This window comes from Cavia porcellus, unplaced genomic scaffold (assembly GCF_034190915.1).
Source record: "Cavia porcellus strain 051 isolate PalLab524CR breed Dunkin Hartley unplaced genomic scaffold, mCavPor4.1 scaffold_17, whole genome shotgun sequence".
NCBI lineage: Eukaryota > Metazoa > Chordata > Mammalia > Rodentia > Caviidae > Cavia > Cavia porcellus.
Genome location: NW_026947500.1, coordinates 22768732 through 22783029, shown reverse-complemented (window position 1 = coordinate 22783029; position 14298 = coordinate 22768732). Strand labels below are relative to the sequence as shown.

At 40.9% G+C, this 14298-nt stretch overlaps 1 protein-coding gene across 2 annotated transcripts in view; it reads left to right on the top strand.

Moving 5' to 3' along the window:
- Atl3 (atlastin GTPase 3) overlaps nt 1-14298 on the top strand; it is a 48607-nt gene that overhangs the window by 18739 nt on the left and 15570 nt on the right. For both annotated transcript variants that reach the window (XM_063227403.1, XM_013150697.3), the window contains exons 4-8: nt 783-887; nt 1606-1656; nt 8677-8733; nt 9589-9681; nt 10454-10592. In XM_063227403.1, coding sequence (XP_063083473.1) covers nt 783-887; nt 1606-1656; nt 8677-8733; nt 9589-9681; nt 10454-10592 — 445 coding nt within the window. The remainder of the gene's footprint in view (nt 1-782; nt 888-1605; nt 1657-8676; nt 8734-9588; nt 9682-10453; nt 10593-14298) is intronic.

Below are 14298 nucleotides of genomic sequence, written 5' to 3'. Positions count from 1 at the left end.
TAAAATTAGTATGCATGTGATGGTTACATTCATTGTGGAGAGTGGGTGCATGTCCACAGCACATCTTAATTCTTTTTACTTCCCTTCCCCTCATCGCCCTTCATGCTTGTATTCTGAAGCGCCCTGTGGTAGCCTAGATTCACCATGTGGTACCTTTGTTGTATTCTGTCTTTTGTGGAGGTTGAAATAAATGTTCATTTTCTTAGATCAAATAACCAGAAAACTCTATAGAAATTTAAGAAATGAATGTAACCTTGCAGATAAATGCCAGAAATGCTTCATTCTCTATGATTAAACTTAAGTCAGCATTTTAAATTTCTTTTTCACCAATATCAGCCACAGCAGAAATACTGAGTGCCTGGCTGGGCGGAGAGCTAATGGCTGTGCTGTGGGCCTTTTTGATTGTGGGGCAGTCGATGTTGCCTGTTTGATAGCCTCTTACCAGGTCAGAAATGCAGCAGAGCTTGAGTCAGAGCAAGGAGCCTAAATAGTGGCACATTTTTAGAACTTGTGAGTAGGAGCTAAGGAGTCATGTAGCATATATGGCCTGTACATGTCTCTCCTTGTCACTTGGACCCATTTGTGGTTTATTTATTTATTCATTTTTAACTTTTTGAGATAGGTCTCTATATGCAGTTAAGGCTGGTCTTGAACTCACTATGTAGCCCAAGCTAGCCTAGAATTCTCAGTAATCCTTCTGCCTCAGCCTTCCAAGTGCTGCAGTTTACAGGTGTGCACCACCATGCTCAGCCCCATTTGTGTTTTTTCCTTTTCTTTTTTAGGTTGCAGTTGTTCTGATGGATACCCAAGGGGCGTTTGACAGTCAGTCAACTGTGAAAGACTGTGCCACCATCTTCGCTCTCAGTACCATGACTAGTTCTGTTCAGGTAAAACCACTTGACTTGGAAATAAAAAAGGAAATGCAGTAAAGGGGGGACATCTAGTTTTAGTTACAATTTTCGTAACAGGATTCCACTGATGACATAGACATGTTCGGTTTCTTCTCTTTTCTTTTTTTTTTTTTTTGGTTTTTTGAGGATTGAACCCATGACCTTGGACTTGCCAGGCAGGTGCTTATGCCACTGAGCTAAATCCCCAGCCCCATTCTTTTTAGATATACATGTAAGTTAAGTTCTAAGAAACCCAAGAGGAGCTAAATTATTTTTGCACTTTGGTGGTAAATTGTATATAACATATTTTATGAAAAGCAACAAACATGGGAATTGAAATTATATCAGTTAAATCCTTAGAAAATGTAGATTTGGTAAGTACCTAAGAAAACCAAGGAAGAATTTCATGATTTCAGCCTTATAGTTTTCCAAGAGATAATATTACTCTTTGAACAGGCTTCATATTCTTGTATACAAATCTTTAATTGTACAAAGCTTCTGTTCAGTGCTGTAGACTTATTTGGGATTTGTTTAAGATAGGGTGTCCATCTGCAGTTAAGGCTGGTCTTGAACTCACTATGTAGCTCAAGCTAGCCTTGAATTCTCAGTGATCCTCCTGCCTCAGCCTTCCAAGTGCTGCAGTTTACAGAGGTGTACCACCACGTTCAGCCCCATCTGTGTTTTTGTAGTATCAATCTGGATTTTTGTTTTCCAGATATACAATTTGTCCCAGAACATTCAGGAAGATGATCTTCAACAGCTGCAGGTATCTATTCCCCATATATTTTAACATCATATCATGTTAGTTTTAAGAAAAATAATTGGGTAGCTTTTAGTAAACAGTTGAAACTCGAGGGAAGGTTTTTGGTTTATAGTAATTTTGGACTCTGTATATTGTTGACTTGGATCCGAGTGGTCAGAGAAAGGCTTTGTTCTTTGGGGTAAAGAATGGAGGAAAGTGGGTGGTGAAGTCGTTTAGGTGTGTCTCTCAAAGTATTAAAGGAGGGGGAGCAGCAGGAACCCTGCTGAGTGGAGGAAGGTGACTGAGAGGTGGGGTTGGAATAGATGGAAGGGGCTCGGCGGTGAAGTCAGGCAGTAAGGTGGGTGTCCTGTGGGGTCGGGCTTTTCCTCTGGGGGAGATGGGAGCCAGGGAGTTTTGAGCAGAGGAGTGGTGTTATGAGTTAATGGAAAAAGATCACTGGCTTTCTGGTTCAGAATGGATTTTTAGGAAGGCAAGGATGCATTCAGTGAGACTGGTTGTGGAGTTACTCTAGTAATTCAGGTGAGGTTACAGAAATTAATATTTATTAAGTGCATAGAATGATGCATCTGGAGAATAGTATGTGCTTAATAATTGCTAGCCATTTTACTATTACTGCATTTTACTGTTATTCAACAATTTCTCCATGGCAGCAGCTTCATCTATTTTTCCTAGAAAATATTCACTGCAAGTTTGGCTGAGGTTCCTGGCATGCTTCTCTTGTTTCTGTTCCCCCAGCAACACTGAGGGAAATATATCAAAAGTTGAGTGGCTGAGGTGGTTATTATTATAGGGACCTTGAATTAGATTCATTTTCTAGTCTTTTAAAAACAAACAGAGCAAATCATTCTTTTGTTTTCTGAGTCAGGATCTTGCTATATAGTTTAGGCTGGCCTTGAACCCACAATGTAGCCTAGAGTGATCCTGAACTTTTGCCTCAGCCTTCTGAATGCTAGGACTGCAGGTGTGTACCTGGATGCTGCTGGATTTGTGTGTGTGTGTGTTTGAGGCGGGGTCTCACTATGCAGTTCAGGCTGGCCTTGAGCTCACTTTGTAGCCCAGGCTGGTCTTGAACTGGCAATGATCCTTCTGCGTCAGCCTCCTGAGTGCTGGGATTATAGGCCTGCACCACCGTGCCTGGCTGCTGCTAGATTTTCAAGAACATGTCTTTACTGTTCCTTTCTGATTTTTAAACTTAAATATTGATAATGTACACTAAATTAAGATTTAGTTCTCTTTTTTTTCTCCATCTTTCAGCCCAGTTTCCTTTCTCTCTTACTTCAATAGTCATTGAGTTTAAAAAGTCCATACTTATTTAATTATATGGGTAACATGAGGAATGATAGAAAAACATGGTATATGTAAGTACAAAAGCCATTACAGTAAAAGACACATTACCATTAGTATTCCTCAGAATCCTCCCCTTACTTTGAACACGTGTGTCCTGTCATTCTTGCCACTTTCTGAAGTAGTTCTGGAAGTCGTCTTTCACATCTTTGGTTACGCTGTTTCGTCTGTCTTGATATCCTGAATCTATTCAAAGCATTTCCTTTTCATAGTTGTTTTCACTTTAGGGAAAAATCGGAAGGCACGTGGTGTGGGAGCTGTGAACAAGATGGGAGAGGATACACTGGTGTTAGGAGCCTGCCTTTCTTCTGGGTGGCAGTTTGCAGTAGCATTCGCCACATTTTGTATCATGCCTTGTAAAGACACTTACAAAAAAAGACTTCAGAACTACATCAGAGAGCGACAGGATGGTGGGCTATGTGGGGTCAGAGTGAAGGGGACCATTTTGAGGGATAGTTTTTCTTTTTTGGTACTGAGAATTGAACTCATGACCTTGCACTTGCCAGGCAGGCGCTTATGCCACTCAACTAAATCCCCAGCCCTGTTTTGAGGGATATTAATGCACTGTGTCTTTTACTGTAATATGATTTTTTTTTATGATACTTGTTTTTTTTTTGGTACCTGGGATGAACTCACAACCTTGTGTCTGCAAGGCAGGTGCTTATACCACTGAACTAAATCCCAGCCCAACTGTAATAAATTTTTGAACTTTAAAAATTCAGCATAGTTTTTGATCACTCCTTGTATACAATTGACCCTCATTTCTGAAGGGTTCTCACCCATGGATTCAACCAACCTTGGATTGAAAATATTTGAAAAAAAAAATTGAGTCTGTACTCAACATGCACAGGCTGTTTTCTTCTCTCCCCTCCCTTCCCCTCTCCCTCCCTCCTTTCCCTCCCCTCTCCTCCTCTCCCCTCCCCTTCCCTCCTTTCCCTCCCCTCTCCTCCTCTCCCCTCCCCTTCCCTCCTTTCCCCTTACTTGACTTTGCTTGGCTCTCCTTCCTCCGCCTTTCTCTCTCATTATTCCCAAAATAATATGGCATAACTGCTTACATAGCAATTATTTTGAATTTGACTTTATAGGTAATTTAGAGATGAGCTAAAGGGTGTGTGTAGGTTATATGAAATACCTTGTCGTTTTATGTAAGGAACTTGAGCATATGCACATTTGGTGTCTGTGGGGCTCCTGGAGTGAATGCTACTTGTATATGCTCTTTACAACTGAGGCCCATTGTGAACTATGATTGTATTTCTTGTGACTAATTACCTTCATTGCCTTTTCTATTTCAGCTTGGTTTTCTTTATGCTGATGACTAATGCACCCACAGATTGTAACACTTCTCAGCAGCATCTGACAATAAGGCTTGTTTATCTTCCCCAGGGATGGCTGCCCTCTGGACATTGAGCCCTGCTGTAGTCTGCAATGTCTCTTGTAGACACAGGTGTCATTCAGTGGCCTTTTTTTTTTTTTTTTTTAAATTTTTTTTGGTCTTTTTCCTTTTTATCAGTATCGGGGATTGAACTTACAACTGCCTGCTTCCAAGGCAGGCACTTATGCCGCTGAGCTAAACCTCCAGCCCCAAAGCTAAACCTCCAGCCCCTCAGTGGTCTTTCTTTACCACAATCCTGGCAACTTCTTTTCAATTTCTGCCTCAGTAGGGTCCCATTTAATCCTCTGCTTCTTCCCTCCTCAGTTCTGCTCATTCCTGAGGAAGGATGCATGGGAAGTAACTTTTTTTTTTAGGTTTTAAATCTGAGCATATTTTAGTTTAATCGAAGCCTTAGAGAATGGAACTCATTTTCCCATAGGATTACGAAGGCACCGCTTCATTGTCTTGCTGCTCCATATTGCTGCTAAAGTCCTAATGCTATCTCATTCCTGATCATTGGTGTGGGATCTTCTTGTTTTTGGTGCTTGTAAGATCTTATTCTTGGCATGTGTTTTCAGGATAATGTGCCTTAGTTTGGGTTTCTTTTTCATTCTTTGTAAATCATCCTCAGAGAGATAAGATGTTACAGTTAAGAAATAACAGGCTACTGTTAAAAACGTGGAGGATAGAGTAAAAGGACTTTTCAGAGCTGGGTTTGCAAGATGCTGTCCACTTGCTGGAGGGTTTGTGTGAGTTTTAGTTCCTTTTCAGCCTTAGTCAATGTGTCATTTGATCCAGTGAGTACTCAGGCCTTACCGTATGTCAAGGATGCTGTCTTTTCTTCTGGAAATCCAGTTTGTGTCTATCTCGTAGTGTGTGTTGTGTATCTTTGTGCTCTAGGAACCTGCCATATACCAGTCTCATGCCAGGCTTACCTTAAGGCCACCAAGAAAAATGAAGACGGGAATATAAGTCAGACAAGGAAGGAGTGGGAGTGGAGCTCTTGCATTTCGAGAGCTGGCGGTAGAGTTCTACACCTATGCCCCAAATAACGAGCAGTTCAGTGGGGTTTACCGAGTGTGTGCTTCTGCTGAGCAGAAAGCTAAGAAGCATCTACTGTGTACCAGTGTGCCAGGGGTTGAGAGTAGGCAATTCATAATAATAGAATCACTAGCATTTCAAGAATACAGTAAAGAGCTCCTAGAAATTAAAACCGTAACAGCAAAAATGAAAAATTCAGTAGAGAAAGTATTAGAATATAACATGTAACATACAGGGGAAAGAGAAACCAGCAGAGACCACCAGGCTTGTGTAAAGGAAACATGGCCTAGAATTTATTATGCTTGAGAGCACAATAAGAGAGAGAAGTGTGTCTCTTTTATAGGGATGAGAGATGGCAGATGACATCAGGTGGGAAGATAGCAGTAAACATCTGTGATCAAAATTCTCTGGAAGCCCTGCACCTCAGTGGGCAGGGTCTCTGAAGCCTCCGGTGTGTCTCCAAATGTCTCCAGATATCCCAGAACCTGCAAAATTCCCTGTCTTATCTTATCTCCTTTCCTGTGCTTGCAGAGGACAGCCTCAGTGACAGCCTGGAGTGCTGAAATTCCCTGGAGAGAGTAGAGCTTCTGCTGGCTAGCAGGCTGGGGGCTGGGAGAGTCAGGTCTGGTTGGAGCCTTCCAAATAGAGGTTGGAGAAAATTTATTCAGCAGTATAAATAAAGATACAAAGAGCAGAGACTAGGAAGGACAGTGTGAAAGAGGGAAAAGAGAGGAGAGAGTGATAGAACATTGGGAGGCATGAAAAAGGGAAGAATAGGGGGCAGACGTGGAGAAGTGGAGGGGTGCACATGCAGGAGAAAGGATCAATTTGTCAGACGTTTGACAGGTTAATAATGGGTCTTCAGCAGTGGGTATTTAGTAAGAGAACAGAAAATGAAGGGAAAAAGTCATAAAAGAAATAATATACACTGATACTCTAGAATTGAAGGACGTGGAATTTTTTGGGGTTTTTTTGAGACAAGGTCTCACTATGTAGTGCAGGCTGGCCTTGAACTCATGGCAATGTTCCTGCCTCAGCCTCCTGAGTGCTGGGATGACTGGACATGAGTTTTTGTCTTTACTGCTACAGGGTTTTCTCAAGTATCTGGTACTCCCTGGCTGTCTGTATTTAAGAGTGAGCCGCTAAGAATCCCAAAGGGAACTGTGGTAAGAGGGTAGTGCTCCTGATTGGGCAAGAGTACTTAGCTATTTTGTTGTCAACTCGCAACTGTCTGTATTTGAGCAGGTTTATTCTTTTATTTTTATTCTTTTTTATTTACTTTTATTTATTTATTTATTTATTTATTTATTTATATTTTGTCTTTTTGAGACAGGGTCTCACTATGCAGTTCAGGCTGGCCTTGAGCTCGCTTTGTAGCCCAGGCTGGTCACGAACTCGTAACGATTCTCCTGCCTCAGCCCCCGAGTGCTGGGGTTACAGGCATGAGCCACCACGCCCGGCTGGGCAAGTTTATTCTTAGGCTGCCGGTTTTTCCAGAGATTTCTCTAAGCAGCAGGATGAGAGCGCTTAGTCCTGCTATTCAGTACAGCATACAGCTTTGACTTAAGGATCTGTTTCCAAGCTGTTTCCTACCTTACCTGAGGGTGGTTTCCAAGGCTAAGGTTTGTTGGAATCCTGTCTAGAGAGCGCACCCACCACCTTGCATGGGGGTCAGAATAGTGTAGGGCCTGGTGGGGATCTGGGTCTGGAGGTTTAGCTGCTTTCTCCAGAGGTCTGCAATCATTGCTTTAGTCACCGTTCCCACTCCCAGGCTTCCTCTGCAAGGTAACTACATGATTTAATATCCCAGCCTCAGCCTCCTGGTGATTCAGTAGGCAGAATCTGCCTGCTTGCTTTGGGCCCCCCTGCCTCCTCGATTTCTTCATAGGGCAGGGGAAGCTAAAATTCAGCAGTTCTCATCCTTTCTTTTCCTGAAAAGGTTTTGACAACTCTTTTTTGCTGTCATATTATTTCTCATCCTTTTTGTCCTGTGAGTTCGTAATTTTTTTTTTTTTTTTTTTGGGTACTGAGAATCAAACTTAGGACCTCAGGCTTGCCAGGCTAGACCTGTGCCGCTGAGCCAAATCCCTGGCGAGTTTATAACTTTAAACTTGATTTTGTTGTAGTTTTAGTGGGCAGAGGCTTCATAAAGATATAGAGGTAAATGTACATGTTAGCTCTCACCACAGTAGTCCCCTTCATTCAGTCATTTGAATGATGTAAATACTAAGGGCCCAGAACATTTCTTGGACTCGCCATACAGAATGCACAAGGTAGGCAGATGGTTCTGGCTGTGTGAGAATTAAATGTTCATTGTAAAATAGACACTAGTGAAAGTAAAGGTGTAGGACATTAGACAGTGTTAGGGGAAAAAAGGGACACGAGATAAAAACTACAATGTGGTAATAGCCTCAATTACTGTATTCATTGTATGCCATAATATGAGCTAAGATTAATAATGTCAACAAGAATGAAAAATGGGGTGGGGAATTAGAGGAAGGAGAAAGAGGGAATGGGAAGGGAAAGAGAAAGAGGAAGCCGGCTGTAGTGTGTACATGGAACCCTTCCCCAAGATGTTTGTAAACTGCATGTACTGCAAACATGTACTAAAAAGGAAAGAAAGAAACAAAGAATGACAGACAATGTGGCAGGTTGTAATCTTTTCTTTTTAGGTGGCTGGCTGTGAAAGGCTCTTTGAAAAGTGGCCACTGAGTAAAGACTTGAAGAAGTGAGGCAGCTGATTTGCCAGGGTATCTGGGGGCCAGGAGTGGTGGACAGGGTTTAATACTGAGGGTGCAGGGTTGGGCGTGGAGGGTGCTGTTGTCTAACCTCAGCCACTATGGCTGGTGTTTTGAGAAAAATCTGTTGTGGCCAGAGCTGAAGTGGGGAGACCAGTTTCCCAACTGCAGAATTCTGGACCTCGTAGAATTAGTGAATGGTTGAATTTTGGATTTGCTGATGAATTGGGATGTAAAATATGAGAGTGAGGAATAATGAAGATTATTTTAAGGTTCATGGCTAATTTTTTTTCTTTTGAGGCAGGGTTTCACTATATAGCTGTTTTTGAATTCACAACAATTTCCTGCCTCAGCCTCCCAAGTGCTGGGATTACAGGCATATGCCACCATGCCTGGCTTCCTGTGGGATTTATAAACTATAAAACATAGTTATGATACCTAGTCTGTTAAGTGAGCACTTTGCTAAAGGATAGCGTGGAAGTATTTTAAATAATTTTACTTATAAAACGTAAATTTTCTTTTTTAAAGCTCTTCACAGAATATGGTCGTCTGGCAATGGATGAAATTTTCCAAAAACCTTTCCAGGTAGAATATTAACTATGATTGTAATTCATAACTTTGTTTTAGTTTACAGGTCATCAAACTGCAGTTCACAGTAAAGATGGCTTTTGTATGGGTATATATGTGTTTTGTGCAGTGCTGGAATTGAACCCAGGGTCTCATGCATGTTAGTAGGCAAGTGCTGTACTATTGAGCTACATCTCAAGTTGTTTTTTTTATATTTTTAATGGATGAAAAGGAATATTTCATGACATGTGTTAATTATCTGAATTTCAAATGTTACCTAACATATTAGTGGCATGCAGCGTGCTCATCTGTGTATGCATCAGCTATGACTGCCTTCTTGCAAAATTCAAGAGCCGGTTAAAATATTTATTCTCTGGCCCTTTACAGAAGACATTTGCCGACCTCTGCTTTATCACCAGTAAGGCTGGAGGTGCATTAATATGTGAGCATTATGTCTTTTCCCTGTTTTGAGGGATCAGATATCACACAGGCACCCGCCAAACTGGGCTGTTTTTTTTTTTTTCTAATGTAAATAGCAGATGTGGTTATTAGCTGGTACCACTTTGTTTTCTGTCTTGTCCTTTACTGAGTTCTACTTGCCTTTAGGGAAGAGCCCCACATTTATGTTGTCTCAACAGTCTCTTCCGTAACCTTTGGGGATGAAACTAGCAGTTGTGATACATTGACCCCATGTTTGCCTTAAATGTGTCCTTCTGTTGTTTATAAAGTTTCTATATTATGGACTAGATAAATCTTTCAGAACATGTTCTTGCTCCCTTTGGAGAAATTGGCATTATTCATACAAATATTGCAATTATGATCTTGAAAATGCATTTATGCATTCATAATATGTTCTACTTTCTTCCTAAATAGACGCTTATGTTTCTGGTTCGAGATTGGAGTTTCCCTTATGAATATGGTTATGGACTACAAGGAGGGATGGCATTTTTGGATAAACGTTTACAGGTAAGTGGGAATAATTTGTTGTGTGGAATTACTTAAAAGTATTATGAATGGCTTTTTTACTTGGCTTTGGATATTGAATTTAAAGCAGGTTATTGAAAATGATGCTGTGTGTGTTAAGTTTGTATGAATCTTAATGTAAATGAATATTATTTATTCATTAAAAAATTAAAGAACTTGAGTATATAATGTCCAGGGATTGTAGAGAACATTTCTGGTCAAAAGCCCAAGTATGATTATAAATTCTGTTTCATATTTTAAACCAAGATCAAGTGTGCCTTTAATTATTTATTTTGTTTATTTATTTTGCTATGTAGTTCAGGTAGGCCTTAAACGCACAGCAAGCCTTCCATCTCAGCCCCCTAAGTGCTGGGATTACAGGTGTGCACCTCCATGCCTAGCCTAATGTGCTTTTAGAATCTCACATTCAGAATTTTAGTTCTACTGAAATCTTACTTATTTTGGCATGGATAGAAACAAGCTTATCCTGTTCCCCAAAAAGCAAAGCACAGGAGTCTTTTGTCATTGTTAGATCCTTCTTCCTGCCCACAATCTTCTTTTGTTCTTTTAGAAGGATTGTGCAATACAGGTTTTCTTCAGTATCTTAACTATGGGAATCAAGTTGGTTAATCACTCTTGTGCAGTTATTGGTTCTGAGGGTCCTGAGTTTTCCATCAGGTTGGAAAGTCTTTCCTGTGTCCTCATGCTGCTGTTTGCTGGTGAAGAACACTCTGATACAGCCTTTGGTTGGTAAATTGTTGGTCTTTGTTGGCAGGTGAAAGAACATCAACATGAAGAAATTCAGAATGTTCGAAATCATATTCACTCATGTTTCTCCGATGTCACCTGCTTTCTCTTACCACATCCAGGACTCCAGGTGGCCACGAGCCCTGACTTCGATGGGAAATTGAAAGGTGCGTTGTAGGTGTTGTTATTACAAACATGTGACTTGGTTTGTGGAATTAACGACAAGTAAATGTCGATTAAGAATCAAGTGAATGCTAGCCGGGTATGGCGGTGCATACCTGCAATTGCAGCACTTGGGAGGCTGAGGCAGGAGAGTCACTGGGAGTTCAGAACCAGCCTAGACTGTACAGTGAGACCCTGTGTTTTAATATATTTTTATTTTTTTGATGTGAGTGTTTAAGAGATAAGCTACTATAGCATGGTAAAAAGAGTATTTAGAATCTAGTTCACATTTTGCCTCTTACTACGGCCATCAGAATTAGTTTATGGCTGTTTCTTTATCTGAAAATTACGGTGTTACATCCATCAGCAAGCTGTCTTTCTTCCTCCCCCTTTCTTTCTTCCTTTTGTCTTGCTTCCCCACCTCCACCTGTTTTTGGACACAGGGTCTCACTGGGTGTATCAGGCTGGCCTTGAACTCACTATGTAGTCTGGGTGGGCCTCAAACTGATGGTGATCCTCCTGCCTCAGCCTGCCGAGTGCTGGGATTACAGGTGTGCACCACTACACCAGGTTTCTGTTCTTTATGGGGATTGAACCCATATCCTCACTGAGCTACATCCCCAGCACATTTTTTATTCTGAGACAAGATCTCGCTAAATCCATTTAAGTTGCCCAGGCTGATTTCAAACTTTCGATCCTCCTGCCTCACCCTTCCAGAGTACTGGACATGCTACCACATCTGGCCCATCAGTGATCTTTCTAGAGACATGTTTTGGTTACAGTTTACAAGAGATAAATGCTAAATAAAGGAGAACTAAATCTAAGTCAGCTGATATTCATCAAGTACAGTTACCTTCCCACGGAAAGGTACCATGGTGCCTGGCCTAGCTGTTTTCATCATTCTTGTGGTATCGTAAAACCTGGTGCCGTGTCGCGCATTCATTTCAGGAAATGCTGCGTAGATGCAGAGCGTGTTGGGGGAATCAGAGTTGGGACTCTTGAGTTCTATGATCTTGTTTTTGTTCTTTATTCATGGAGACCTCATTTTACCTCCTGTAAAGCCGAGTGCTTTGCGTGTATGCTTACCAAAGCTTCCCCTGTTTCTTGTAGAGTGGCAGCAACAGCAGCTGCCACTTTTGGAAGCCCTGCTGTGTTCCCAGCACTGTTCAGAGTGCTTTCCTACCAAGGCTTCCAGTAGTTCTACGAAGTTGGTATCGATTCCTTTTCCTTACAGCTGAGGAAGTTGCGAAAATGAAGGAAAGTAATTCACACAAAGAGGTCAGCTGAAGGTGATGGGGCAGAGGTTCACATCAGGTGTCCGTGCCCAGAGCTGCACTGTGCTGAAGTACAAGTCCTTTGTTGTTGGAGGAAGTCTTAAAGGATGTGTACTGTTTAGTTCTGAGAGGAGCTTGCCTTTGGGGAGAGAAGTTTTCATAGCTTCAACTATGAATGCAGTGTATTTATTTTGACTCCACTGACCCAAGAACTTTAATGTACTTATCTAACTCAATATTTATATTCCAGCTGGGGTTAGTATTGCAAAAGAAACCAAGTTTGAGAGACTTATCCTATACCTTCTCTTTGTCACTTGTTTGATTGTTCTTTTTGGTTTTTTGACACAGTGTCTTGGTTTGTAGTTCAGGCTGGTCTTGAACTCACTATGTAACCTAGGCTGGTATCAAATATGTGGCATTTCTCCTGCCTCAGCCTCCCAAGTTCTGGGATTCCAGGTATATACCTATAATATGTTTAATATTTTTAAAGGGTTGACAGCTGTCCTGAGGAGACACTTCCAAGGCCAGTTATGGCAATTAAAATTTCCCAAACTGGGGCCTGGCTTTGGGGGAGAAATCCTGATTAGCAAACACAAGATTCTTGTGAGAGGATTTTTAAAGCCAAGTAAGAAAGGAGTGGAGTGCATGTTTACACGGGCATGTGTGTTGGTAATGTATTCTTTAGGGTTATAATACTTCACTGTTAGCCGTACTTCTACCAAATACAAACTGATGTTTTTCATCACTGATAGGGAAATTCTCGAACAGGGACATTTAGGAGATGATGGGTTAAGAGTGACCTTCCTTACTGCTTTTGCCTCTTGGTGATCTCAGGGTTTCACATATAAGCAGACAAAAATGGCATTCTTCCATATGTCTCTTTCTGTATTTTTAAGCATTTTAACATTTCAGAGGAGATTGAGCCGGGATAGGATAGCCATAAATGTATTTTAGCATTTTAAATTTGAAATTTCAGTTTCATTTTATCATTTTATTCAGGAAACAGGCAGGTTTTTTAAAAAGTTCTGTAACCCTAACTTTTGAAAATTTTGTATTTCTTTTGAGAATGCATATTATGTTAATTTCCTGTGGCTATCTTTTAACAGTTACCACAAGCTTGTGGTGTAAGACAACAGAAACGTATTCCCTCACAGTTCAGGATACCACAAGTCTGAAGTCGTAGTTGGGTCCCTGGAGAGAGACCCTGTCCTATGCCTGTCTCCAGCTTGCTGTAGCTGTTAGCGTTCATTGGTTGTGGTTATGTAACTCCAGTCTCTTAGTTGTCACATGGGACTGTCTTCTCTGTTCTGTCTTCTTCCTGTCATTATACCAGTCTTTGATTTAAGGGCCACTCCAATTCAATATGATCTTATTTTAGCTAATCAAATTTGCAAGGACTATTTCCAAGAAGGCCACAGTCTGAAGTTCCAGATAGATATACATTTTGGGGAGATAGGTAGTATTGAACCCACTGCACATATATATAGATTATGAAGGGGTTAATCATTAAATATTAAATATGTAATGTTTATTGCATTTATAAAATAGCTCACAAATTCTGATTATATGCAATCTTTAATTTCATAATTATATACAGTGTGGTTTCTTTATCAAGGTAAAACTATAAAATACATGTTTTGGTTATTTTTAGTTTCCAGTACTATGGTAGGAGTTGAATTCAGGGTCTTTTAGCTACATCCTAGCACCCTCTTTTTTTGTTTGTTTTTGTTTTTCTGAGACAGGGTATTGCCATGCAGTTCAGGCTGTCTTTGAACTCATTTTACAGTCCAGGCTGGCCTTGAACTTGTGGCAATCCTGCTGCTTCAGGCTCCCATGTACTGGGATTACAGGTCTACATTGCCACATCCAGCCCTAGCCCTTTTATTTATTTATTTTATTATTTTATTTTTTGGTGTTTTTTTTTTTTTTTTTTTTTTTTTTTTGGAGAAAGGAGCTCACTATGTAGTGGAGGCTGGCCTTAAACTCACTGTGTAGCCCAGGCTGACCTCAATTTGTGGTACTCCTGCCTCAGCTTCCTGAGTGCTGGGATTATAAGTGTGCACCACCTTGCCTGGCAGTCCTAGCCCTTTTAAACGATTTTTTTTTTTTTTAACGTTTGAGCCAAGGTTGTGCTAAGTTGCTATGCTTGAACTTTCACTCCTCCTGCTCTAGCCTCTTGGAGTGCTGGGTTTACAGGTTTGCACCATCGTGTTCCACTTATTTATAGGGTTTAACATGTTCCTGATGGGAATGTAATTTGTAGACCTTGCCTCCTCGTGGCTTTAGCTGCCAGTGGTACATGCATGACTATCCTGAGTGATTGTTTTATTTTATTAGTAAAAAGTCCGATAAAAGTGATTAGATCTGATGGGACAGTCATGCATGTACCACTCGTGGTACAAGCAGGGAGAAACATGTTAACATTTCTTTTCTTATG